The sequence below is a fragment of the Staurois parvus genome, unplaced genomic scaffold, assembly GCF_062004578.1.
Source record: "Staurois parvus isolate SC_StPar_1 unplaced genomic scaffold, SC_StPar_1.0 ptg000234l, whole genome shotgun sequence".
NCBI lineage: Eukaryota > Metazoa > Chordata > Amphibia > Anura > Ranidae > Staurois > Staurois parvus.
The window spans coordinates 7,065,001-7,090,122 of NW_028318030.1; the positions used below are offsets into that span (position 1 = coordinate 7,065,001).

The 25,122-nt window shown below is 39.7% G+C and overlaps 1 protein-coding gene across 4 annotated transcripts in view; it reads left to right on the forward strand.

The window, feature by feature from the left end:
• PARG (poly(ADP-ribose) glycohydrolase) overlaps window positions 1–25,122 on the forward strand; it is a 246,362-nt gene that overhangs the window by 198,927 nt on the left and 22,313 nt on the right. For all 4 annotated transcript variants that reach the window (XM_089680048.1, XM_089680049.1, XM_089680050.1 and 1 more), the window contains 4 exons: window positions 894–1,041; window positions 7,893–7,971; window positions 10,118–10,226; window positions 17,467–17,572. In XM_089680048.1, the coding sequence (XP_089536174.1) occupies window positions 894–1,041; window positions 7,893–7,971; window positions 10,118–10,226; window positions 17,467–17,572 (442 nt within the window). The remainder of the gene's footprint in view (window positions 1–893; window positions 1,042–7,892; window positions 7,972–10,117; window positions 10,227–17,466; window positions 17,573–25,122) is intronic.

Sequence of the window (25,122 nt, forward strand, 5' to 3'; positions counted from 1 at the left end):
TTTATTACCCTAGTTTACATAAAGAATAAAAAAGTGCATTCATTTATAAACAAGCAATCCTAATAGCTGAAATCATGCATGTTAAAGACTCTATATTACTTCTGTAGCTTACAGACTGCTACCTAGCCATTACAAGCAATGCATATGATCAAACAGCAGGTGTACACCTTATACGGTTTTTAACCATTTCTAGCCATACTAAAGCTATTAAAGTAGAACTTTGTGCAAGACTTTTTTTTTTTTTTTTTTCTTTTGGATAGTATCACCCCTATCAATTTATTTTTTTGCCCTCTGTATCCCATTGGGGAGTTTTACCTTTACTTCCTGTACCATAGCCAAACAGGAAGAGGGAGGAAATCCCTGAAAATTAAGGGAATTCCTTGGGGACACCCAAGTCACCAGAACCCTTTGGAAGATATCCCCTCGTTCACTTTTCTGGGGACAACCCAAAATTTAGACTTTTCATTTTACTTTCACTTTCATTGATAACATTAGACATGACATGTACAGAGGGTGAGTCTCCCTAATGGGGGCACAGACAGCAGTCAAAACAGGTGTTCTAATCCAACTCCACTCTACCCAAACTTAAAAAAAAAAGAAAAGTTTTTTGCTTTTTAGTTATACTTTAATTTGTCTGATAGCCTATTGTTTCATTTTCAGCATAAGAATTTAATTTGTACCTCTTGAGATCTTTTACCAAAAACTGCACCATGAGCCAGTTCAAAATAGTTTTTTTAACACTTTTATAGTATTGTTTTTTTGTTTTTTGTTTTTTTTTAAAACAATATGCAGTTGTGTTTAGCTGATATTGCCATTTTCAGGACATTATAGGGTCAGTTTTTAGACTGTTCAATCAAAATGTTGATTGTTTACTTTTTTTTCCTTCTGCTTAGGTGGATTTTGCTAACCGTTATGTTGGTGGTGGTGTGACAGGCTCCGGTCTTGTTCAAGAAGAGATCCGCTTCATTATCAATCCCGAGCTGATAGTATCCCGACTCTTTACAGAGGAATTGGATCCCAATGAGTGCCTTATTATCACAGGTGAGCATAAATAATTATATTACATAGAGATCATTTCATGTCACTTGACAAAATAGTTGGCTGGAATCGAAGACCTGACTAAACTCTTCAGGAACTCGGTGTAGAATTAGGAGCAGTGCCCATTTATGGCTGTTTTAAACATTTAATGTGTAAGAAGTGGCTTGAAGCTGCTTTTGGCTGCCAATGCTATTCAGTCAGTCAAAACACAAGATTAAAACTTAGGACTAGTGTATAGCCCCTTGCATACAGACGTCTTAATTTACTGATATTTACTCGGGAACTTGTTGACAGAAAGTCCCTGAGTGAAAAACCTGTGTGTGAAGAACTGAGTAATGTCGAGCATAGGCATGTAAAGGTGCGTAAGGGTATAGACAAGTAATATTCTTCTTTATTGCCAGTGTTGTATTATACTAATTAAACATGCATATAGACGCATAAACACGCGTATGTGTGTAAATTACTGCACTGAAATGGTACATTTTATATTTTTTGTTTTACAGCCCTGTAAAACAATGCATCTTCTTTCAAATCGGTTTAAAACGCATTTTTTTTTACTCCTGTGTTAAGATCGCTATATGGGCATTTGAGATCGTTGAGTTTTTCTGTGAGTTAGGCCTCTTGTACACAGTAGTAAAAATGTTGCATTTTTTACTGATTTGAGATTTGAGGATTTGAAAATGTACGCACATACACGTCTATAAGCACGTTTACGTGAGTATAAATAAGTATATTGCAACACTGGCAATGAAGAAGAATTTTATGCACCTTTATATGTCTGTACTCAACATTGCTGAAGATCTTTACATACCTTTTTTTTACTCCGGGACTTTCTATCAACAAATTTCTGACTAAACATCAGTAAATTAGGATTCCTGTGTGCAAGGGGCCTTAAGCTAAATATACAGGTGTTATACATATAAGGGATCGATTTTTACCCGGCAAATCAATTGTATTTCTATCCATCCACATCTGAGATTTATGCAACACTGCCACACAGCCTTGGCTGCATTTTTCTCTGCTAAAATTATGTACCACAAGTCTCCCCCCCCCCCCACCTCAGTCTGACTGAGCAGTAAAAGGTGAAGAAACAGACTGATGAACCTTTTTTTTTTTTTTTCTGCTGTCTGCTCTCTACTCCTATAAGCATGCTTCTTGTTAACATCAGAATACTGCAGGACAACAAACTAGCTGCTTGTATGGCTTCTCCTTCCATGCTGAGCTCCTACACTATAATGTGCTGCAAGTCACTGATATTTACAATGCTTGAATTCAGAAAATACCTATTGATGTATTGAAGAGGAACTAAACCTATGTTTTAGAGAACTGAGCGTAGGAAGCTCTTTTTTTGCAGCCGAGACATGCTATGTCTCCTCTGCAATAATACACACTTACTGTACCTGCCTGCTCGCAGTTTTTTATTGAATGTACACTCAGCTGCGCATGCACAACTCGGCTTGCATTCCCAGCACACTCAATCTCTGTAGGAATGATGGACTCCCATGCATATACACAGGATGATGTCATCCCTCGCTGGGCAAACAAGAGGCCAAAAACCCAGCACCTGGGGAGAAGATGGCAGAGATTAGTGAGTGATGCGAGGGACCACCACATCACTGGAAGGTGGATGGGAGTTGAGTTCCACTTTAATAAATAGAGAGCTGCATTATTATTTGTCTTTTATATCTGCCTGGAAGTCTGCTTTAATGCATGGCAAACCAACATACACTACTCTTAAATATGTTTTGTGAGAAAAACATAAAAGAAATGTCCCTCTTCTGCCTCTAGTAGCACAGCCGTTATTTGATCCCTATTTTTCTCAGTTAAATTCAGTGGACTGTGTAATACATGAAGTATCATTTTTCACCACCACACTGTGGCTCCACACCACAGTCATACAACATGGTTACAGTGATTGTAAATGCATATATATTTTTTTAAATGCCAAAAATGTCATACTTGCTCTGTGCAGTGGTTTTGCACAGAGCAGCCCTGATCCTCCTCTTCTCGGGTCCCCCACCATTCCCCCTGGCCCTTCCCTCCTACCAAGTGCCCACGCAGTAAGCAGCTTGCTATGGGGGCACCCAAGCAGTCTTGCTCCTGAGCTGCTGCTCTGAGTGTCAGTTCACACACAGCTGCGGCTCTGCCCTGCCCTCGCTCTCTCCTCATTGGCTCACTGGCTGTGATCGACAGCAACCCAAATACTGAATACAAATAGTCCTGCGCTTGGGGGTGAACTCGGTGTAACTACGGATCCGTGTGGAAGATTCTAAATGTTGCACGCCTTGCTGCCTTCAAAGGACTGGGGAAGTACACAAACAGGGCGCACCGGCCTAGTGCATTACCTAAATAAATGTATTGATAAAAGTAACAAATGGTGATATACTCACAAATGACAATGGTAAAAAAGCTCATCATAAAACAGAGCAATGTCCAGTCCGCCTGTTACAGTGATGCCCACAGGAATACTGGAACTCCAATAGGCTAACACGTTTCGGGGACTTGTTCCTTCCTCAGAGCCTCTGAGGAAGGGGCTAGTCCCCGAAATGATGAGCTTTTTATACCATTGTCGTTTGTGAGTATATCACAGTTTGTTACTGTTATCAATACATTTATTTAGGTAATGCACTAGGTCGGTGCGCCCTCTGTTTATTATCTTTGCATTTTGTGACTGACAGTAGCAGGTGCCAATGGCTCCCACTGCTGTCTCAACCAATGAGGAGGGAGAAACCGGGACAACCGATGCTCCCGTGCACATTGCTGGATCGAGAGGGGGCTCAGGTAAGTATTTGTGAGGGCTACTGCACACAGAGGGCTTTTTACCTTCATGCAAAACCTTGAGTCTTTACAGCCACTTTAATCTATTTTTGTCCTGGTTGAACTTTTAAGCATTAGTAAACCTTAACCAAAAAACTGTCTATCCATATAAGGGGAAGTCTGTAGATACAAACTGTACAGCTTTGACTAAAGTTGAATAATGCCCTTGCTATAGGCGTAGGTCATGTCCATACCCTATGATGCCTGACTGGAAAGCTTCTAGGACATTACTAAGGCCGTTGAAATCTCTAGGACACTGCTAGGAACATTGCTACAAGCAGCCTAGCTGTTACTGTACAACTTCACCATCACAGGAGACCTCCTCAAATGTACTTACTATCCCCTGATGCAGAAGCTCTGAGCTGAGTGTTTGAGAGCTCACTCTTGTGATGGTGGAGGTAAACAGTAACAGCTAGGCCTCACTTTGCAGTGTCCTAGCAACGTCCTTGGAGTTTTCAGGTCAGGCTTCATGAGGTACGTATATGGCTTACAGCTATAGCAAAGGGCATTATTCAACTTTAGTCAAAGCTGCAGTTTGTTTTTACCTACCGATTCCTCTTATCTGCATAGGCAGTTTTTGGGAAAAGGTGAACTAACCCTTTAAGCAGTTTTCAGCAAATGTGTGTCATAACGTTAATTTTTCACATGAATATTTTTAGAGACTCAACAAATTCAGCTGTAATACTAATGACTATTTTGGATGAGATTTTTGTCCTTAATTTAAGTACTTTTTTCCAATCCACTTTAGTTTATTAGACTGTCTGTTAATGAATTACAGTGATGTGGTGTTCTTTCCCATTAATGGAAATAGCCATTTCATCATCCTTGTTATGTGGCTGGCCGTGTTCCATCTCTCTTCTCTGGCCAGTCCTCTCCTTCTGCCACACTTTCTTTTCCCGACAAATTACATTCCTTATGACTGAGGCTTCATGACTTATGTCTAATGGATGAAGCAATGCAGCTTTAATTTGTACAAGAGCTTGAGATATTGAAAAGAAATTAGATTTGCTGTGATTTTTTTGCTGCATCTGCTTAGCATCGACTTGGTAATGGTCATGGTTCTAGTCAGTATTTAAACATCTTCCAGCTACAAGATGTCTGAGCAGTATCCCTGGCAAATCTGTAATGCCTTGAAGATGTACAAGATCATGGGTACGATGCTTATTAGCTTGTTTTATGTGCTTACCTATAGATAACTGAGTTAAGAACACACAGATCTGTTTTCAGTAATGCTGATTATAGAGCTTTTTTGAATTGCATGCTTTTAAAGTTTTCTGGAATCTATTGCACAAAGGACTTGGAGAATTAGGGCATTGTTACTGCGATTAAAAGCCCAGATCCAGCATTGTTTTAAAGCAGGGGTGTCCAACCTGCTGCCCCAGGCGGCTATGAATGTGGCCCAACACAAAATCATATACTTAAAAATATTACAAAAAAGGGACATTTTATTACCCAAATAGGCACATTATTTATATCAGTGATCATTAACTTGTGATCTGCACAACCTTTTCTGCTCATCCGCTATCCTTATTCTTCATGTTTTTTTATGTGTGGCCGAAGACCATTCCTCTTCTTACAGGACTTCTTCCTGACCCAGGAAAGCCAAAAGGTTGCACACCCCCATTTTTAAAGCATATATAGACCCTAACAATGACGTTCTATTATTTGCTCCCTTTTGGTCTTTTAAATATACTATTGCAAGTGTTTTCTTAGATCTGTTCAACAAGTGCCAAAATACCTCCCAGAAATCTTGTGAGCTGACCACTTTCTGTGCTACGCTGTTGTCAGTTACATTGTTTCTAGCTCAGTGGACTACAAATTAAATGGCCCATAAATTATGTAATTTTCTTCCCTTTCACCACGTCTGGACAGTCAGTATTGATAGGGGAATCCCTCCTGTAGTACTGTTGTGTTCTGCCGGCAGAGACCCTTCCCTGTCAGCAGAACACAATCAGCACTGTCAGTGGCCATGGGCACTGGCAGTGATCTTATGCAAAAAATTAGACAGGCTGGTTGTATTGAAGTCAATCAGTGGATTGACCTTAGTACATCCAGCCTGCCTATAGATAGATAGATTGAATCTCGTCCGGTCCCTACTGAATCAGCGGAGATTCGATCCATCTTTGGGCAGCTTTATTTCTCTGATATTATGAAGATGAAAAGGGGGGAAGGTGGCCTGTAGTTATATCTTATAGTGACAACGCTGTTACTGTATGAATACAGTACAGTAAGTAATTGTTGTCACCATAGGACAGGAAGTGTTACTGGCAGGATCACCAGGTGCAAATAAAGGGGGAAAAAAGCCTGAAAAACAAACTGAACTACTGCATGTAAGAATTGGTAAATTGTTGTATGTATAAAATTCTTGTACTTGTGTTTTAATACGCTTTACATATTTGTGGTAAATTTTCTGCCACATTTTTTACTTGTGTGTGACCCCCATTTTAGAGATGTTCGTTTCCTGTTCATATGATGTTTGTATGAGACTTAAAGCATGCAATTTGTCACTGGGACAGAAAGGCAAGAGACAGTAATAAAATACTGTCAGAAGTTGTAACAATTTCCCTCTTACTGTTTGTGGTTTTTTGTTTTTCCCTATTGAAGAGATTTTACTACTGCAGAAGGTAAACCTACTGGCCTGTAGTTGCCAGCTATCTCCTTACTGCCCCTCTTATTTTACATTATTAACTATCCACCAGTCATGGGGAGCTTCTCCTATTAGAAGAGATTTATTAGAAAGGTCAGTTATTGGTCAAAAATCTATACCTCAAGATTCTGTTAACTGTTGTGATGAATATCATCAGGACCCAGTACATCTGCTATCCTCTGCCTCTATAAACCCTGAAAATGAACCTTTACCACTAGAACCAATAAGTTCTTCCAAATTTGTTTTTTTTTTTGTTAGTGTCAATTACATTAAGTCTGACAAGCAACTGATCCTTAAAGGATAAGTTCACCTTTATCAACATGTTACATTCGTATTCAGGGTGTAACATGTTGAGGATCTGCACCCTCCTTGTGACAGCAGGCAGGGACCTTCTGCCCGCACCAAATGTCAGTTTGAAAATAGCGCAGCCAAGCTGTGCTCCGCCCATATGGCTGCGTCATTCATCCACAGAGTCTTGTGAATGAATGCCTACACGTACCATCAGCCATTGCAGCTGACAGCTTGTAATTCTCAATGAGCTGCAAGTGCACTTCCTGGACTTCAGTAAATGTCTGCCTGAACAAAAGAGGTACAGGCAGACAGTGTACTGACATTCTGCAAGAGCCTGACACTGCACCCTCAATCTGCTGATTGTGTAAAATCATTTTTTTAAGGTGAACTTGTCCTTTAACAGCACTGTGTACAAATAAAAGGTAAAATAAAGATTTTGCATAAATGAATAACTCCTCATTCACAGGCTGACCTAGGTGTGAACCTGTGTGAGGGTTGTGGTTTTCCTGTACACAATGCATACAAGGTGTTCCATGCAGGCAGTCCTTTTCATGTCAAGTGGGTTGCAGCTGCGTGGACACAACCACTGCTTCCAATTTGACATCTGTGTGGGTATCTTCAAACCCACACTGCTTTCAGGGGCATGCGCCCACATGGATGTCCAATTGGAAGCAGCAGCTTGTCCATGCAGCTGCTGCTTCCCAACTGACATGTATTAAATTGCCTGCACGTGGATGCATAGTTCACCTGTGCATCCCATGCAGTCAAAACTTGGCCTTCAAATGGGCGTACACTTAAATACGCCTGTGTTGATGAGGCTTAAAAGCTAACCATTGTAACGATCTCAGTCAGTGATAAATGGTTTACCTCAACCCTCTAACTGACACTTTTGCTGGATAGCTTGATCTGTTGAAGTTGAATAACAGACTTACAGGTCAGATCACTTTGCAAACATAAAGGCAAAAATGCCTAAAATAGAAAAATAATGCTGTAACCATATTTATAAATTGGTAAGCTGCAATATAATTTTGTTTTTGGTTTAACAGTTTTCACTTCTGTGCTTTCATGACATTTTCATTTGTGTTTCTTTCTTTTGTAGGTACAGAACAGTACAGTGAATATAAAGGATATGCTGAAACCTACAAATGGGACCGTGTTCATGATGATCCAACTCCAAGGTAGGCTGATTGTTTGCTTTGTCTCTGCGGTAAACAGCTTATTTTGGATGTTAAGCAACTCTTGTGCTAAAATATGAATAGCCAAGAATCCCCAAAGAAATAATTAAAGAGGAACTAAACACAAAAGGGCTGATTTACTAGAACTGGAAAGTTTTAGTCAAAGCTTAAAATGGTTGTGAACCCTTACATATACCCAGTGACTTGACCAGCCTCAGGTGATACACAGTAATTAAACAAATCGCCCTACATACGTTGTACCTGTTTATCTATAGAATTTTTTCCCCTCCATAAAAAGTGCAGAATTTACACATGATCGCTCAGCTCTGAAAAGCGGGGGGCGGGGACCTGAAGTTACATCAGTGAAGAGAGCTGATTGAAGGAAATAGACACACCTCCCTTCACACAGAAACAGAGCTGGGGCTGTCAATCACAGGCTGTGCCCTCGTCTGTCACCATTTTTCTCTTGGTCTCAGGAAAACTTGTCAGAAGTGACTCATGCAGATAGCAGAGGAATGAAGCAACAGAGAAATGCTTTGTTTATAATCCATATATGACGTTTACAACCACTTTACATGAAAAAGTAGAATTTAGAAGCTGATTGGGTACCACGCACAGCTGCTCCAGTTTTTGTATGCTCCATTTTTATTAGATCAACCCCATTATTTTCCGAAATATATACACTCAAAGTATGCCGTGAATGCTAACTGTCACAGGTGCTCATGCTCTCAACTCGACTGTCAAGCCATCAAATGGCTAGTGTAACTGATTACATGTGCAATACCCTGGCACCTGCAGAGCAACAGCGGCTAAAATGGCAGATTCCTTGGCTGTAAAGGATAGGCGGGTTTAGTTCCGTTTTAAGTGAATTCTTACCTTTACACACAACATTTGTCACTGAGATGGAGAAAAATCTTCCCTGAACGTCTCTTTGGAAACCAACACTTCCAGGAGAATCCATCTCCTGTGTCCCCCCCTGTGCTCAGTGGTTCTTCCCATCAAACCTTAGGTCACTATTGTGTCTGGTATTGACATAGGCGTTTGTGGGAGAAACCACTGGGAATTGCAGGGATAACAAGAGGTTGACACCATGGAAGTGTGAGTTTCCAAAGAGACCTAAAGGATTATTCCTCTGTATCAAAGCAGCATCTCTCAGCCTGGGTAGTGGGGGAAGTAAGTGTGTGCTTCTTGCAGAGAGACTTTCTTACTATATTTACTTTGTGACAGCAGAGCTGAAGTTAAAACAAATTGTCAACAGGCAGGCAATGTCTCTTCTGCAATAAAATAATCTCCTGCCTGTTTGCACACTACTGCAGGTGCACATGCATTCAAACAGTCAATGGGTGTCTGTGTGCTTTTGTTTGCTCTCCTGATACTATCTTTGTTTTGATTTTTTTCCACTTTTTAATTCATTGATGAATACCAAATTAAAACACATTTTATTCTGAAACTAAATAGACTTACAAGTGGTATAGTAGTTCAGCCATTGAAAATAATGCTCATATTTTTTGATCTCTCCTTTTGATTGGTGCTGATTAGAGCTTCACAGCCTGACCATTGGTAGTCCCTGTTTTTTGTCTCCCCATGGTCTGTCATTCTGCAGACGCTCCTCTGGCACAGTAAATTACTAGGATACATTTATTTAATTCCTTATTTTTACTTTCCCCTGCTTGGGCACACATTACACTGGTCATTAGGATGTTTCAGTTTATAACTAACGTTCCATCTCTAAATGTATACCAAAAACAGCACTTGAATAGGACCTTTGAAATATTCAAGTGCTGTTTTTGGTATACATCTTATAGTGGTGGAGGTTTTCAGCTGCTAGGAGACTGTGACTTTTAATGTCTGGTGAGCTGAAATTGGACATTCATTCCATCACTAGAACTTTTCATTTTACTCATGGTTAAAGCAGAACTTCACCCAAAAGAGGAAGTTCCACTCTTTCAACCTTTTAGTAAAGACACTTATGATATCTTGGGTCCATTGTGATAACTCTTCATAGATCATATATCAAAATGTGTCACCAACACTTGTGTGATTAAATTCGGTACCAACAGAATTGTTTTTTCCTGAACTCTTTTCTATGTATAAAAAAAAGTATTTATTTGTAGAAATCGTTTCTTTACTACTTTCTTTTCACACACAGGGACAATTGGCAGAGACGTACTACAGAAATTGTTGCAATTGATGCATTTCACTTCCGAAATTATCTGGATCAGTTTACCCCGGACAAAATAAAACGAGAACTGAACAAGGCATGTTTCGTTGTTTGTTTTTTGTATTTGTTATTATTTGTTTTAGATGTTCGTATTTTGATAATAGTGCCATATACTGTTATTTTTTGATACGACTAAATCATGCTCTAATTTGAGGGTCTGTTCAGAACTATCTAGCCTGATGTGGTCTGTTAATGCACGCCCATTATGCTTTAACACACAATGCAAAAACCACAATGGACCTAAAAATATTTATGCATCATTTTTGCCAATGCAGTGTGCAACAGCACCTTAGTGCATTACAATATGTTGTAGTGCACTGCACTGCTAGTGCATTGGCGGGGGGGAGGGGGGGCAGTGAAAACAAAGGAGCCTATATTAATGCATGCCTAGTGCTTTATGATAATTGCAAGGTGTGAAACGGCTCATAAATTAATTTGTGAATATATAACATTGCCCCAGTAAATGAGGATTATTCTGGTATTCTTTTTGTTCTAATTTTTACACATTCAGGCTTTTCTTTGATCCTACTCCGTCACATTGAAGCTTGAAAAGGAATTGTACAGCACAGAATCATGCAGAGGAAGTAAACAGTTTAATAACTTAAATTGACCTCTAAGAAATGCAAAATCAATTGACCCTCTCAGCCATTTTTAACTTTTAAAATTGAAAGGATAGCTAAACCCAAGAACAAAAATTTAATATATTGCAGCCTACTAGTCTGAAGATGTGGTAGTTGCACTATGTTTCATTTTCCAGGCTAAGAACATTTTCACAAGTTCATAAAATAGCTGTTTATTGTACAAGAAATGCAGTGCTCAGTGTAACTTTCCATGAATAGAACTGATATATCAGTGTATCTTCCTTACAAAGCGATCTTCAGTAAGATACTAATTATCCCGTCCCTCAGGCTATTTAGTAGCAGGCTGGAAGACTTGTCTTGGAGGGGAAATTAATGAAATAAACACCTGATAAAGGAATCTTATGCAGCCACCATATCTAAGCATGCTTAGCTGCAATATATATAAATCTCTACAAAGCTGGAATGCTGCTGTGTCACTTATGGGAGGGAGAACACAGTGAGCTAATCTGACATAGACACCACAGAACTCAGTGAGGGCTTGTTTCAAAGCTCATACGGCTTGTTAATAAGCAAATATTTAAGCTGCAATTGTTGGCCTACTAAAATCGGCCGGCTGTCAGGCACAACCAGAATTTTGAGTAGTTCAGGATTGCTACCTTCACTTGTGCAAACCAAACTAAAATGATTAGTTATGGATCCAACCAGGATGCAAGGTTTTTTTTATATTAGTGTTGTACTAACTTGAACAAATATTTAAAAAAAAGCTTGAGTCCTGGTTGAATCCATAACTAATCATTTTAGTTTGGTTTACATTCGGATGTTTGATTGGGGATTCCCAGACTATTTATTATCTTGAGACCTTGAGGCCCTTTTTTTTTGGGAGGTATTATTGCCTTCACTTATGTCATACTTGTTTTAGATTAGTGACTCACATGTATTAAAGCCAGAGGAGTTGTATGTTTGTGAGGTATCCAACATTGAAGGATGAAGTTAAAACTGATCAATTACGCTTTCTTCTCATGTTAACTTTCCTGCACCCTTTGTTCCGAGGACCTTACCCCCGACCTCCACTTTTATTGCTGCTCACTAGCAGCATCAGTGACCTGTATTTGAGAGAAATATTGTAGAGAAATCAAGTGCTATAACCTGCCTTGGTAAATGTGTATGTGAACAACTCACCTTGCTCTGAGCCTTTTCATACAGTGAAACTGTATGTTCGTGCAGCAGTTGCTACAGCCTGTTAAACATGTTACACTATGAGGATATTCTACGTCAACCAATCAAGCTGCAGTAAATCATGCTCTTTCCATGTACAGTGCTCAGCATAAATGAGTACACTCCTTTTGAAAAGTAAGGTTTTAGTCAATATCTCAATGAACACAAGAACAAATTTCAAAATTTTGACAAAACTGAGTTTTATAGAACATTTGTTTAGCTCGCTACATGAAAGTAAGGTTAATAATATAACTTTGATTACAAAATCTTCAGTTTTACTCAAATTAGTTGATGGAAAAATGAATACACCTCACAAGAAAAACTACTACATCTAGTATCTTGTATGACCTCCATAATTTGTAAGTCTTCTAGGCATGGAATGAAGAAGTTGGCAGCATATTGCAACCTCTATCTTTTTATCTGGATGGAAAGTGATGCTCAACTTGTCTCTTCAGAATTCCTTATAGGTGTTCGATTGGGTTCAGATCAGGAGACATACTTGGCCACTGAATCACTTTCACCCTGTTCTCCTTCAGAAATGCAACAGTGGCCTTAGATGTGTATCTAAACTAACTGTGTGCTAAACAACCAAGGGCAAGGAGTTATGGTAGCATCTTATCTTTCAATATAGAGCAGTACATCTGTGAATTCATGACACCATCAATGAAATGCAGCTCCCCAACACCAGCAGCACTCATGCAGTCCAAAAGGACACTGCCACCACCATGTTTCACTGTAGGCACCATGCATTTTTCTTTTGTACTCCTCACCTTTGCGATGCCATACAGTTTTGAAGCAATCAGTTCCAAAAACATTTATCTTGGTCTCATCACTATAGAGTACAGAGTCCCAGTAGTCTTCTTTTTCAGCATGGGCTCTGGAAAATTCTAGGCGGGCTTTTTTGTGCATGGGCTTTAGGAGAGGCTTCCTTTTTGGACGACACCCATGCAATGCCATTCCTCTGTATCGTACTCCGTGTTATGTCACAGGAAACAATCATCCCAGTTTGGCTTTCTACTTCTTTAGCTAACTGCAGTGAATTTGTGTGGTGATTTTCTTCAACCCTTCTCAGCAGAAGATGCTCCTGTCGAGGTGTTAACTTCCGTGGACGGCCTGGACATCTCTGTGAGATGGTTGTAGTTCCATCTTTGTTAAATTTTTGTATCACACTTGCTACAGTATTCTGACTGATTAGTAAGCTTTGCTGATCGTCTTGTAGCCTTCACCTTTCTTGTGTAAAGAAATTATTTTCTTTCTCAGGCCTTGTGATATTTCTCTTCAATGTGGTGCCATTGCTGACAGCATGAAATGGGAAGGGGTTTTATTTAAGTAACACCCTTTTATAATCAACTGTCTGCTGGACACCTGCTTAATAATTAGACTCACTTGTAGTTGAATTTTTGTTTATTAGGATTTTGTTGTCTAAAATTTAGCTTTGCTCCAAAGACTTTCATTGGGGTGTATTCATTTTTGCTACATGGTCTTGAATCAGTTTGTTAGGAAAAGGACTTTTTTGTGTGTGCAAATTAACAAATCTTGCTTGATTCCAATGGCCTGCATTTGTGGGAGTATTTTGTAGTATAGTGTCATATAGAAAATATTGATTCTGAAAGGAAAGTAAAGCTTTTCTGACAAATATGTTGGAGTGTACTCATTTTATGCTGAGCACTGTATTACTAGTTCTTAAAGTGGTTTACAGGCAGAAGGTTTTTTTTATCCTTCATGCATTCTCTGCATTAAGGTGAAAAACCACCTGCATGCAGCTTCCCCCCCCCCCTTCCCAAGCCATTGTCCCCCTCTGATGTCAATCAGAACCAGTGAGGAGGGATCAGGGGGGTAGGGCCAAGCCCCACTCTGTGTGTCCTATAGATACACAGAGCTGGCTCAGGAACAAGCATGCAAAAGTGCCCCTAGAGCAAGCAGCTTGCTGTTGGGGCACTCATCGGTGGAAGGGGAGAAGCCATGAGCACTGGCAGGGGACCCCAGAAGAAGAGGATCAGAGCTGCTGTGTGCAAAACCATTGCACAGGTCAGATAAGTATAGACATGTTTGTTATATTTTAAAAATAAAGCCTCTATCTTTACAATCACTCTTAACTAAATTCAGAGGAATGGTATATTTAATAATGTGCAGAAAAGGAACGGTGCTACTACCCAGTCATCCATCAGTGAATCTCACGGGTGCTCAATCTTCAGTCACTCTGAATATATGGTATATCCATATAGTTGATTCGCACAACCGTTGTTGCTTATAAATTCTTGAATTTACTCAGGAAACCACAATGTACAGTGCGTAAAAATGCAGTTAAGTTATTGTCGGCACTTTTGTACAGTCTGCTCTTGGTCACTTTCTGACACTTTAGAGTACTAGCTACAGTTTTGCAGACGCCATTTTTTTGTTTTCTGTTATTTTGAAAGTGTAAATGATGGAAATAAAATCTAACTTTTGTTGACATATTATAAGAATGTCTAATCTGTAATTTGATGCCTTTTGGAGATTTTTCCATTTTTCCTTGGCTTCTTTATGCACATTAATACAAATATTTAGCTGGGGTGCCCAAACGTTCGATCCCCACTGTATGTCTTAATGGCTCACCTGGCACAGCAGTTATTTTGTTTAAAGTCTGCTGCTAACTTCATGTACCCATGTTTCAAAGCAAGGCAGAAAATGATTTTCCCTACACCTTATGGTTCTTAATTACTATGTTAAATAACTTTCAGTCTTGAAAAATACATTATGGTACCCCAGGGCATTCTTCTGCCCCCTCTTTTTTGTGACGGCACAGCAAACACTCCCTTTAATCAGTCATCTAGTTATGTTGTGTGCATTGTTGAAACACATTGATTTTCATTACTCCTTTCCGCAGGTAAAATATTAGCCCACGTAAAATATAGAAAACCCCTTTCTAATCAGTCAGCAACTCTGTGAAAGAAGTATATTTCCATTTCCAAGCTATTGCTCTGGTTAAGATAGATTTTGTTTTGAAATCTTGCGTACCATTAATAACAGCACATCGATCATTCAAAAATGCTCCTAAAAAGAAAAGGCATAAATAAAGAAGGCGCAGGAGCAACTTATCCATTTTAAGTGTGCTTGTGACAGCTTAATTGGTAGAGCAGATTCACTAACAGTTAAATTCATTTCAAGTCTGACCAGAAGATCTTCGTCATCTAAACAACTTAGCTGCCACTGGCTCATTATTTAGACTTGGATTGGCTTAAGAACTGATGACTTTGGCTCTCCGCTGAGTTTGCTAGACCCATATTCTTTCAAATATATTGTTTTATTTAAAAGGAGCCTTTCATGTAGTAGAAACTATTACCTGAAACAGAAAAAATGGTATTTTATCCAAGAAGCCAAAATAAAGCGGTTTGTTGTCATGTTTCTGTTAGTGATTCTGTGAAGTGCATTTTCTCAAGACTGCTGCGTTTTTATTATTTGGCCATCTGAAAAATACCAAAGCCAGATATTGCACAAACATTTGGGTAAATGATTACATATACCACATTCCTAGGGCACTGAGAGGGTAATGTTTAATAGATTGCTGGAGGATGCGTGTCAGGTCTTTTCTGCAAATGTCCGATGCATGCAGTCAATAAGAGCTTCATTAGTTGTCAGAAACCTGCTGATCTTAACCCCTTTGGGGGATCTGTTTAACATGGCTTAGGTCAGCTGCCTGACACAGTGGTCACTGCAGTGATTTGGTAACAAGAGTGCTGAAGGCTGATCTCAAACCGACTAGCTCAGCATTCATACATAGCTTAAGATCTATAATAAAAAGACATTTTAGTCCAAAATAAGGAAAATTCTGTTTTTTAAAGCAGTAAATATTAGCCATTGACTGCATGGGACACGTTTACCTTTTCTGTGCATCGAGTCCCTGGTTTGACAATGCCCCTTTAGTATAATGGCTACTGTACCCTTCTTTTCAAGAATCTCATTTTCTGAGCTTGTAGTCACATCTTTATGTAGCCTCATCTCTCCCTATGAACAACTGTCTGAACTCTGTCCTTTTAACAATCAGTCATATATTCAATGGATTCAAACATTCTTTGACTTAAAAACAATCAAACAGCAACTTAACTTAAAACCATTTATTGATCAAAAAAACATTTTCAGATAAGGTTCTTTAATTGAAATATTTGTATCAAACATGTCTATTATTCATTTATGGCCGGCGTTAATTATCTGGCCATATCACTGCCATGAAATAATATAGTTATGAGAAAACCTATGATTTCTTGCAATTTACCTTTGTGCTCCCCCTTTGGCTCTCAATTCAGAAGCTAGTGCTGGCACACCCACAGTCAGGGTATGAAGGGGATTTATTATTAAAAAAAAAAAATGTATAATTGACAGTGTTATTTTAAAATAACTTTAACCCCTTTATACTGCGCCTCCCTCCAGGCCTTTTAAGAGGTTTCTGATGCTGGGAGGCAGGGTAAAGTTTATGATCACGTGACCTCTGTGATTGGCTGTCACAGCAGTCACATGATTGGAAAGCTCTCAATCGCTACTTGCTTTCTGTTAGGTACCAGTAATTGTGCCAGGAGCATGCAGGGTGCTCTCAGCACAGGTTTATTTATTTGGGTACACAAATTTGAGCCTTCTCTGCATCAAGGCCCACCTGCCGAGAAACCTCAATTTATGCAAAGGGATTAAACAAATCTGTCACGCAAATGTAGAAACTACCTCTGCTGACCCCCGACACCTTAGATCCCTAAAGCAGGCCGTAGACCATGCAGTCACAGGTTGCAGGAAAGAGAATCGCTTGCTAGCCCCATCAACACAGTGTTGATGGAGTAATCCTTCCCGCTGAGCTATTGTCTTCTCCCATGGATATGGGGGGGTGGGTGGCGCTGCCCCTGCCTGGAGGACACAATGATTATTGATAGCACCAATAGCCGCTGGCAAAAACCACATGAAAAATCCATCATGCTAGTGATACCAAAGACATACAACAATCAAATTTGGTACAAACAGCCTGCCCATAGATAGTTCTATGGCTGGCCTAACTTTTTTGCTCACTGCTGGCTTTAATACAGTCACTGACCAGAAGAAGTATACAGATCAAAAAAAAGATAAGTCTGCGTGCATTAGGTTACAATCAATATATTAAACTAAGAAGGTCTGCATGGCAGCCAATCTGCTACCATTTTCAGAGGGCAGCAATGAATCCTTCTGGTTTCTCTCATGTTTCCTTTAAACCGTTATCCTTTAAACCGTTTCCTTTAAACCGAACACACAAATGTCATGAAAAGGAAGCTTTTTGGTTAACCTGGTTTTAAATAATGATGGTGATCTCAATTTCTGTATTGTATGATTGTACTTTGTCCATTGTAGACAGTATATAGTAATCCAGTATGACTCAATGGAGAGCAGTTATTAATTGATTACATTAGAATCATCTATGCATAAGCTTTTGTAATATAAACTCATATTTGTTTTTTTACAACTGGTGATTTCTTCTTTTTTTCTTAGGCTTACTGTGGGTTTTACAGAGAGGACATCGAACCTAAAAACCTTTCAGCAGTGGCAACTGGCAACTGGGGATGTGGAGCTTTCGGAGGGGATCCTAGATTAAAAGGTGACTAGTAAAGGAAAAAATAAAATAAACTTGTAACATTTTAGAAAACAGTTATGACAGGAATTGATGCTGACATGATAAATGTTTGGGTTGTTGGGAGGGGAGGGTGGGAAGGTAAGTGTAGTAAGAAAACTGGCCTCATGCAGCTCCAAGCACCTTGATGACATTAGGTTTACTGCAAAGGGTATTTCATTTGTCAGTGTATTTGCAAGCTGAGCCCAACTCCTCAAACTGAATTTAATTTATCTTTAGGAAATACTGAATAAACCAGTATGGAATAGCTACTCATAAAGTGTACAACCCTTTGCCCCTATCGTTATTTAGCTGCACTGCTAGTGGATGGGGTTGTGATTGCGTGGCAATGTGCAGTGAAAGCAGTATGTGCAAACTGAGAATGCTCAGGTTTTTGGGGGCTTGCAGGGTTTTCTAGACTTGAAAATTGACAAGTGGAGGACTTTACCACAACCTTTTAGTTCTTTTTTTGTTGCGTAGTAAAGCTGGTTTAAACAGTATTTCTTGTTTAACTTGTCTTTCTCTTAGTCTAGGTTCACACTACTGCTGCTGCATAATCATGTTTTTTTCGGTTTTTGATGTCTACATTCATTTTTCTTACATGTGCTCCTATTGAAGCCTATGGGGCCAAAATGGCACAATGCTGTGCCAAAAGAAGCACCTGCACCGTTTCAAAAATTGCACAGCACCATGTTGCATTGATGCGAAGGGGCACCATATAAAATAATGTGGTATCGATTGTTGTGCATTGCAGCATGATGGCAGATGCAAGAGAGTTTGCAATGATGTGACTGAGGCCTTACAGTCCTAGTAGAAGGCAGATAAATAGTTCTGACAATTTGCATGCATAGGCATGCTTGTATAATGCATGCTTCACATGGTGTCTGAAAAATCCAATAACCTGACAGACTCTGTCTAAAGGGATTTTATATATTTCCTTATAGTGGACTATAAGTAAGAGCCAGTGGTTTTCTTCATTGTCCTCACTGTGATTTTGGCAAATCCAAAAACTGATATATTTTTATTTAAAGAAGAACTTTATCCGTAACAACGTGATAAAAAATGTTCTTTTGCAAGGAACATACATTCCACATTAATAATTATGCTACCAAAATCGGTGTGGGCTGTAAATTGCCTCCAGCATTGCTCCTGTTTCTTCTTGCTGGAGGCTGCCATTTTGCTGAAGCCCAGAACTCCTGAGCAGCATTAAATCTTTAGTCTGTCAGCAGACTGGCCTCTACAAATTCTGTACAGTGCCTAAAAATATGGGAGCAACTGAGCATGTTTTACTTAGCTATACCTGCAAAAGGGGACAGACTGAAGTGATCTAGCAGACTGAAGTGATCTAGCAGGACTTATTTAGTTTTTTTAAAGTTCCACTTAGTTTATAATTGGTGTGGCCTCTTTAGGCCTGAAATAAGGTGTTCTTTCTAAGAAATTGTGTTGGTTTTTGTTTTTGTTTTTTTAGAATTGATGCCCTGAATCTGATTGTTATCCGACAGAAGTGATTCCATTTTTTTTGTAAGAGCAAATGGATATATCACACCTCTTTTATTGTAGCATAGTGGTGGTAGTCTGAAGAATAGGGGATAGTTAACCACATCCTGCCAAGCCACTGTAGAAATACATTGGCAGGGCGGCACAGCTGGGCAAAACCACGTTTTAAAACGTGTGTTTGCAAAACAGGCAGGGGGCGCGCGCGCCTGCCCTACCTGTCCCACCGATCACGGCCGCGGATGTCAGTTGCCGGGTCACAGCCGGTCGTTACCGGCTGTTTCCCGCCGATTAGCGGCAATCACTGACAGAGAGCAGGGCTGCAGTAGCTCTGCTTTCTGTCAGCTCCCTGTCAGCTCCTGACATGCTGAGCCGGAGAGAAGAGTTTATCTCTCCCGATCAGCATGTCTCTCCCCCCCCCCCCCCCCCGTGCAGTACACACCCCAGTCCCCTGGTAAAACACTCCCCTTACACAGTTAACCCTTTCAGTAAATAAAGTTAACCCCTTCCTCCCCAGTGCCATTAGTACAGTGTCAGTGTTTTTTTTTTTTTTTGCACTGATCACTGTATTGGTGTCACTGGGGATGTCCGTTTCCCCCAGTGTCAGAAAGTCCAAAATATTGTTTTTTTTTTCTCAAAGTTGTCAGCCTTTTTTTTTTTTTTATAGTGTAAAAATAAAAAACGCACAGGCGATCAAATACCAACAAAAGAAAGCTCTATTTGTGTGAAAAAAGGACATAAGTTTCATTTATGTACCGTATTGCATGACCGCACAATTGTCCGTTAAACTAGCGCAGCGCTGTATAGCAAAAAGTGGCGTAAATTGCAGTATCTATACCATAGTTTGTAGACGCTATAACTTTCACACAAAGCAATCAATATACACTTATTGGGATTTTGTTTTTACCAAAAACATGTAGCAGAATACATTTTGGCCTAAATTTATAATTAACTTTGCGTTTACTATATATTTTTCATAACTGAAAGTAAAAAATATAATTTTTCTTCCAAATTTTTGGTCTTTTTTTGTTTATAGCGTGAAAAATAAAAAGCGCACAGGTGATCAAATACCACCGAAAGAAAGCTCTATTTGTGTGAAGAAAAGGACGTAAATTTGTTTGGGTGCAGCATTGCATGATCCTGCAATTATCAGTTGAATTAGTGCAGCGCCGAGTAGCAAAAAAGGTCATTAAGGGGAGTAAATCCTCAGGAGGGAAAGTGGTTAAAGGATAGGTTCACTTTTGGTAACATGTTACACCCATATTTAGGGTATAATTTGTTACCAAAGATCACCTGCCTGCACCCCACCCCCCTCCCCGTTGTGACAATGAGCAGGGGATTCTTCTCCCTGCAGCTGCTGTCACAATTTAAAAAGCGCACAGCAGTGCTGGGCTCTGCCCACATAGCTTCATAATTCATTCACAGCAGTCGGTGAATACATTTACTATTACTGTCTGCCACAGTGGATCATAGTTCTCAATAAACTTCAAGAGCACTGGTGAGCACTCTCGTAGTTCTTGATTTTCCTGCTTTCTAATAATTGTCTGCCCACGGGATCAGCAGGACGGGATGTCCTGCTGATCATGGATGCAGTACTCTGTAGGCTCCAAGAAAATAAATACAATAAATGCAAGTTTTTTTTACCTGCAAAAATATGTGAATTTTTTTTAAAGCTTTCTAGAAGTGACTGTTCAAGATGTAATTCATTATGGCCGGTGTACAGTGGTGCTTGCAATACATGTAACATGTAATTAGCATGCATTTACTTTCACGGAGGGATAAAATAAATGTACCAGCTGATCTCAGACGCACTAAACTAAAGTGCTCAGTTGCATTAGCCTTTAATGACCATTCAACCTAGATCTACACACAAACATACTGTACAACCAGGGCTTTGATCTGTGTGTACTAAAGTATACATGTTCACTTGCTTAACAAGTACCTATGTAGTAAAGGCAATGGGAGCCGAACACATCAACTCTAAACTAATTATTAATTTGTGTAAAGCCCCTCCTGTTTGCTCCCACTCTACAATGAAGCTTTATTAAGTGAAACCCATTAGAGGGAGGAACCCAGGCATGTTGTCCCTAGGCACAATAAGATTTTACAGTGGGACAGAGTGCATCTTCTGTTACTATTGCAAGCAATGTTGCGCCCAGTGATGTGTAGGTTAGGGGTAAGGCAAGTATACATTCAACTTTTTTTTCTTTACAGGTACTTTTTGTACATACCGTAGTCTATGATGTGTATGGGGGGCATGGTCACTTTAAGTGGACCTTGCTTTGTATTCTATGGTCGGCTTTAAATATGTTTATTCCGGTTTACCGCCACAAAATCTCCAGAATACGACCCTTTTTAACCAATGATACTACAAAGCTGCTAATTCATTCCCTGGTCATCTCTCGCCTCGACTACTGCAACTCCCTCCTCATTGGCTTACCTTTACTTAGGCTATTCCCCCTCCAGTCCATCATGAATACTGCTGCCAGGCTCATCCACCTTACCAACCGTTCGGTGTCTGCTACCCCTCTCCCATTTTCTCTACTGGCTTTCACTCACCCAACGAATAAAATTCAAAATACTAACAACAACTTACAAAAGCCATCCACAACTCTGCCCCCAGCTACATCACCAACCTGGTCTCAAAATATCAACCAAACCGCTCTCTTCGATCCTCCCAAGACTTTCTGCTCTCCAGTTCCTGTGTAACCTCCTCCCATGCTTGCCTCCAGGACTCCCAACCCCAATCTGTCAGACTATCTCCTAATCTATCCACCTTTTAGACAAACCCTAAAAACCCTTCTCTTTAAAGACACTTATCCTGCTTCTAACTAGTGAACTGCTTTTTATTCCCTCCATCAGCTCATCCCCCACAGCTATTACCTTTTTGTACCACTCAACAATTCCTCTTAGATTGTAAGCTCTAATGAGCAGGGCCCTCTGTTTCCTCTTCTACCAAATAGTTTTTTTTGTAAAGCGCTGCACAAACTGTGGGCGCTATATAAATCTTGTATAATAATAATTTAGGTAGTAAATAGTAATTTTAGACATATTTATGAGTCAATCTGTTAAAGGTTGAGCAATTAATAAGGTCAAGGCATGTGAGTGTAGGTGGGAAATGAACAGTTTGAGTGATAGACTGTGTCTCACAGGGATAATGATTCAAATCCCAGAATGTCTCTTGCAATAACCGTGGTTGATAGACATTAATCTGGTTATATTGTTATTTTTATTGATGAGGTAGGCTGTGAAAATAGAGTGACGACTGGAGGGGTTTCAAAACGAGTTGATCAAGAGGCATCAACTCTCCGTTCATAATCTGATAAGCAGCCCAAACTTTGTTGTTCTTGCAACCATCAGAAGTGTCTTTGTGGTGTTTGCTCATTGTGAGTACATCAGGACAAGTGCAGCAGACAGAAGTGCATAGTTTGAGCAGCAGTAGATTGGAAACAGTTGGCTGTCACTGAACACGCTCTATCTTTGGTTAGTACTGATGTTTTAGTTCAGTGCAACACTTTGTTTTTGTTTTTTTTGTGTTACTTTTTGCAATTGGTTTGCTGTCCTATCTGTATGCAGATTTGTAATCTCTGTGAAGACATTGCTTATCTAAATTCCTTAGTTTGTGTCCTTCAGTCTGAGATCATGAGGCTGTCCTAGCCAATTTGTTCTGGTTGATAAAGCAGTTTGAATGTTTTTTTAAATCTAGCACCCTAAGAGATTGGCAGTCTTTCTGGTAGAAATTCAAGTTATGCAGTTTATATTTTCCACTGGGTGGCAGTTTTGTCTTGATCTGTATTCATTCTGGTAAGTTATATTATTTTCCATTGAGATTTTTCCGCATTCCCAAAGGCAGATAACTTCCGGGATAGACCTTCTACAATGTGTTTTTTTTTTTACCTTACAAATATTAGTAATTTTTCATAAGTGTTTTATATACAAAATAGTGCAAAAATCTGTAAGGTGATGTGTGAGTATATTTTTGCGCCCTTTAGTCATAGGTGTATGCGAATTGCTGGGGCCAGTGACATGTACAAATCAATGACAGATGCCCTGGCTCTGTGCATGTAACCACACATCTGAATGTTTACATGGGTACATGACAGATGAGCTGCCCTGGATACAGACAGTTTACATATGATCCACTCATCTGTCTCTGTATGCATGTAACCGCTCAGATGTACGGTTATATGTGCACAGCCGCACCATCTGTCAGTCTGTGACTCCTGGGCGCAAAAATATGCTCCTCCTTATTGGTCCAGGGCCACGTGAATGAAGCCTTATACTTTAGATGTGTATTCACTATAAATATACTATAGTTTAGCTTTATATATGTATAGTGTCTGTGTAGCTCCTAATAGTAAACTATATTTTATGAATCTTTCATAATAAAAAAATAAAAACTTCACATAGTAAATTTATCAAGATAAATTCTGTGCAAATGTGTTACGCCCATGCATTTGCAGTTCATTATAATTGGGATTACAAATAAAGGCAATGAAGCCTGGCTAAATGAATAGCTTGATAAAATGTTGGCTTTAAACATCTCTCTAACTGATCATTGTATATCAGTCTTTTGGATAATGAGGGGTTATTTATCTCAGTCAAGAGCAACTACATGCTGCTGGAATGTGAAAATTATTGATAGTGATGATTCTAACAATTTTAATGGAAAATTCAAAGGTTTATTTATAAGATATTAGTGGTTTCACTCTAAAATGTTAAAACCCAACTCCAGGCAAGAGATATATTTTTACTTGTATTTGTAAACCATGGGTTATATGCAAGCTACCTTCAGGTGATTGGACACCAGGAAAAAAGTTGCTAAACAGAAGTAAAGGGAATGAGTGGAGTAGATAATGAAGTGGCTTTACAGCACTCACATAAACTCCAAAGGGTAGCACCTATCGTTTGGTGGTTAAGTAAAGATCCAGGAGTATGTGGGAGTGGTCTCCAGGGCAAGGAACCCAAGTTAAGCAGTGAAATGTATTCTCCAAGTCTGCCCAATCTAACGGAATTACGGAGCCTCCAATCCACTACTCTAGTTAAGTGACACGCCCAATGGTGTGTTCTAATATTGGGTATGCCAATACAGCCTTACAGCTTATAAGAGGAGGCTGTCGCTTCCATAAAAATTTCACACATTGCCTTGTATGCTGCAAAAAAGGTGGGCGATAACCATATCGGGATAGTCTGTAATTTTATATGGAAACCTTGGTAGCACAGTCATTTTTAATAATGCTGCCTTACCAAACCGAGGAAGGTGGCGCTCGTTTCATATTTGTAAGTCTTGTTGCATACTTAGTAGGTCTGGAACAAAGTTCCTGGCAAATGGCTCGGATAGATTGGCTGGCTGTAAATTGGATCCCCAGATAGGTGATGGCCTATGACTGCCATTGAATGGAAAAGTGTCTCGGCAACATTGAACAACTTCCAAGGGGAGGGAAACATTAAGTGCATAGGATTTCCTGTAATTAATTTTGAGGTTGGAAATGGTTTGAAAGTGCTCCAAGTCCCGCATAAGGTTAGGCAGGAAGGTATATGGTTCTGAAAGGAACAAGAGGATATCATTTGCAAAGGCTGTGAGTTTGTATTCCCTATTGCTAGCGGAGATGCCCTTAACATTCTGACTTATTTATTTATTTCAGACACTTATATAGCGCCGTCAATTTACGCAGCACTTTACATACATATTCTACATTCACATCAGTCCCTAACCCTCAAGGGGTGTACAATCTAAGATCCCTAGCTTACATTCATACATACTAGGGACAATTTAGACAGGATCCAATTCACCTACCAGCATGTCTTTGGAGTGTGGTAGGAAACCGGAGTACCTGGAGGAAACCCACGCAGGCACAGGGAGAACATGCAAACTCCAGGCAGGAGGTGCCGTGGCTGGGATTCGAACCAATGACCCTAGTACTGCCAGGCGGAAGTGCTAACCATTTAGCCACTATGCTGCCTGCTTGGAGGTGTCAGAAGGTCTTACAAGCATGTGTAGTATTGAGCTGTAAGGCCATATAGTTTTCTCTAGGAGGATGCAG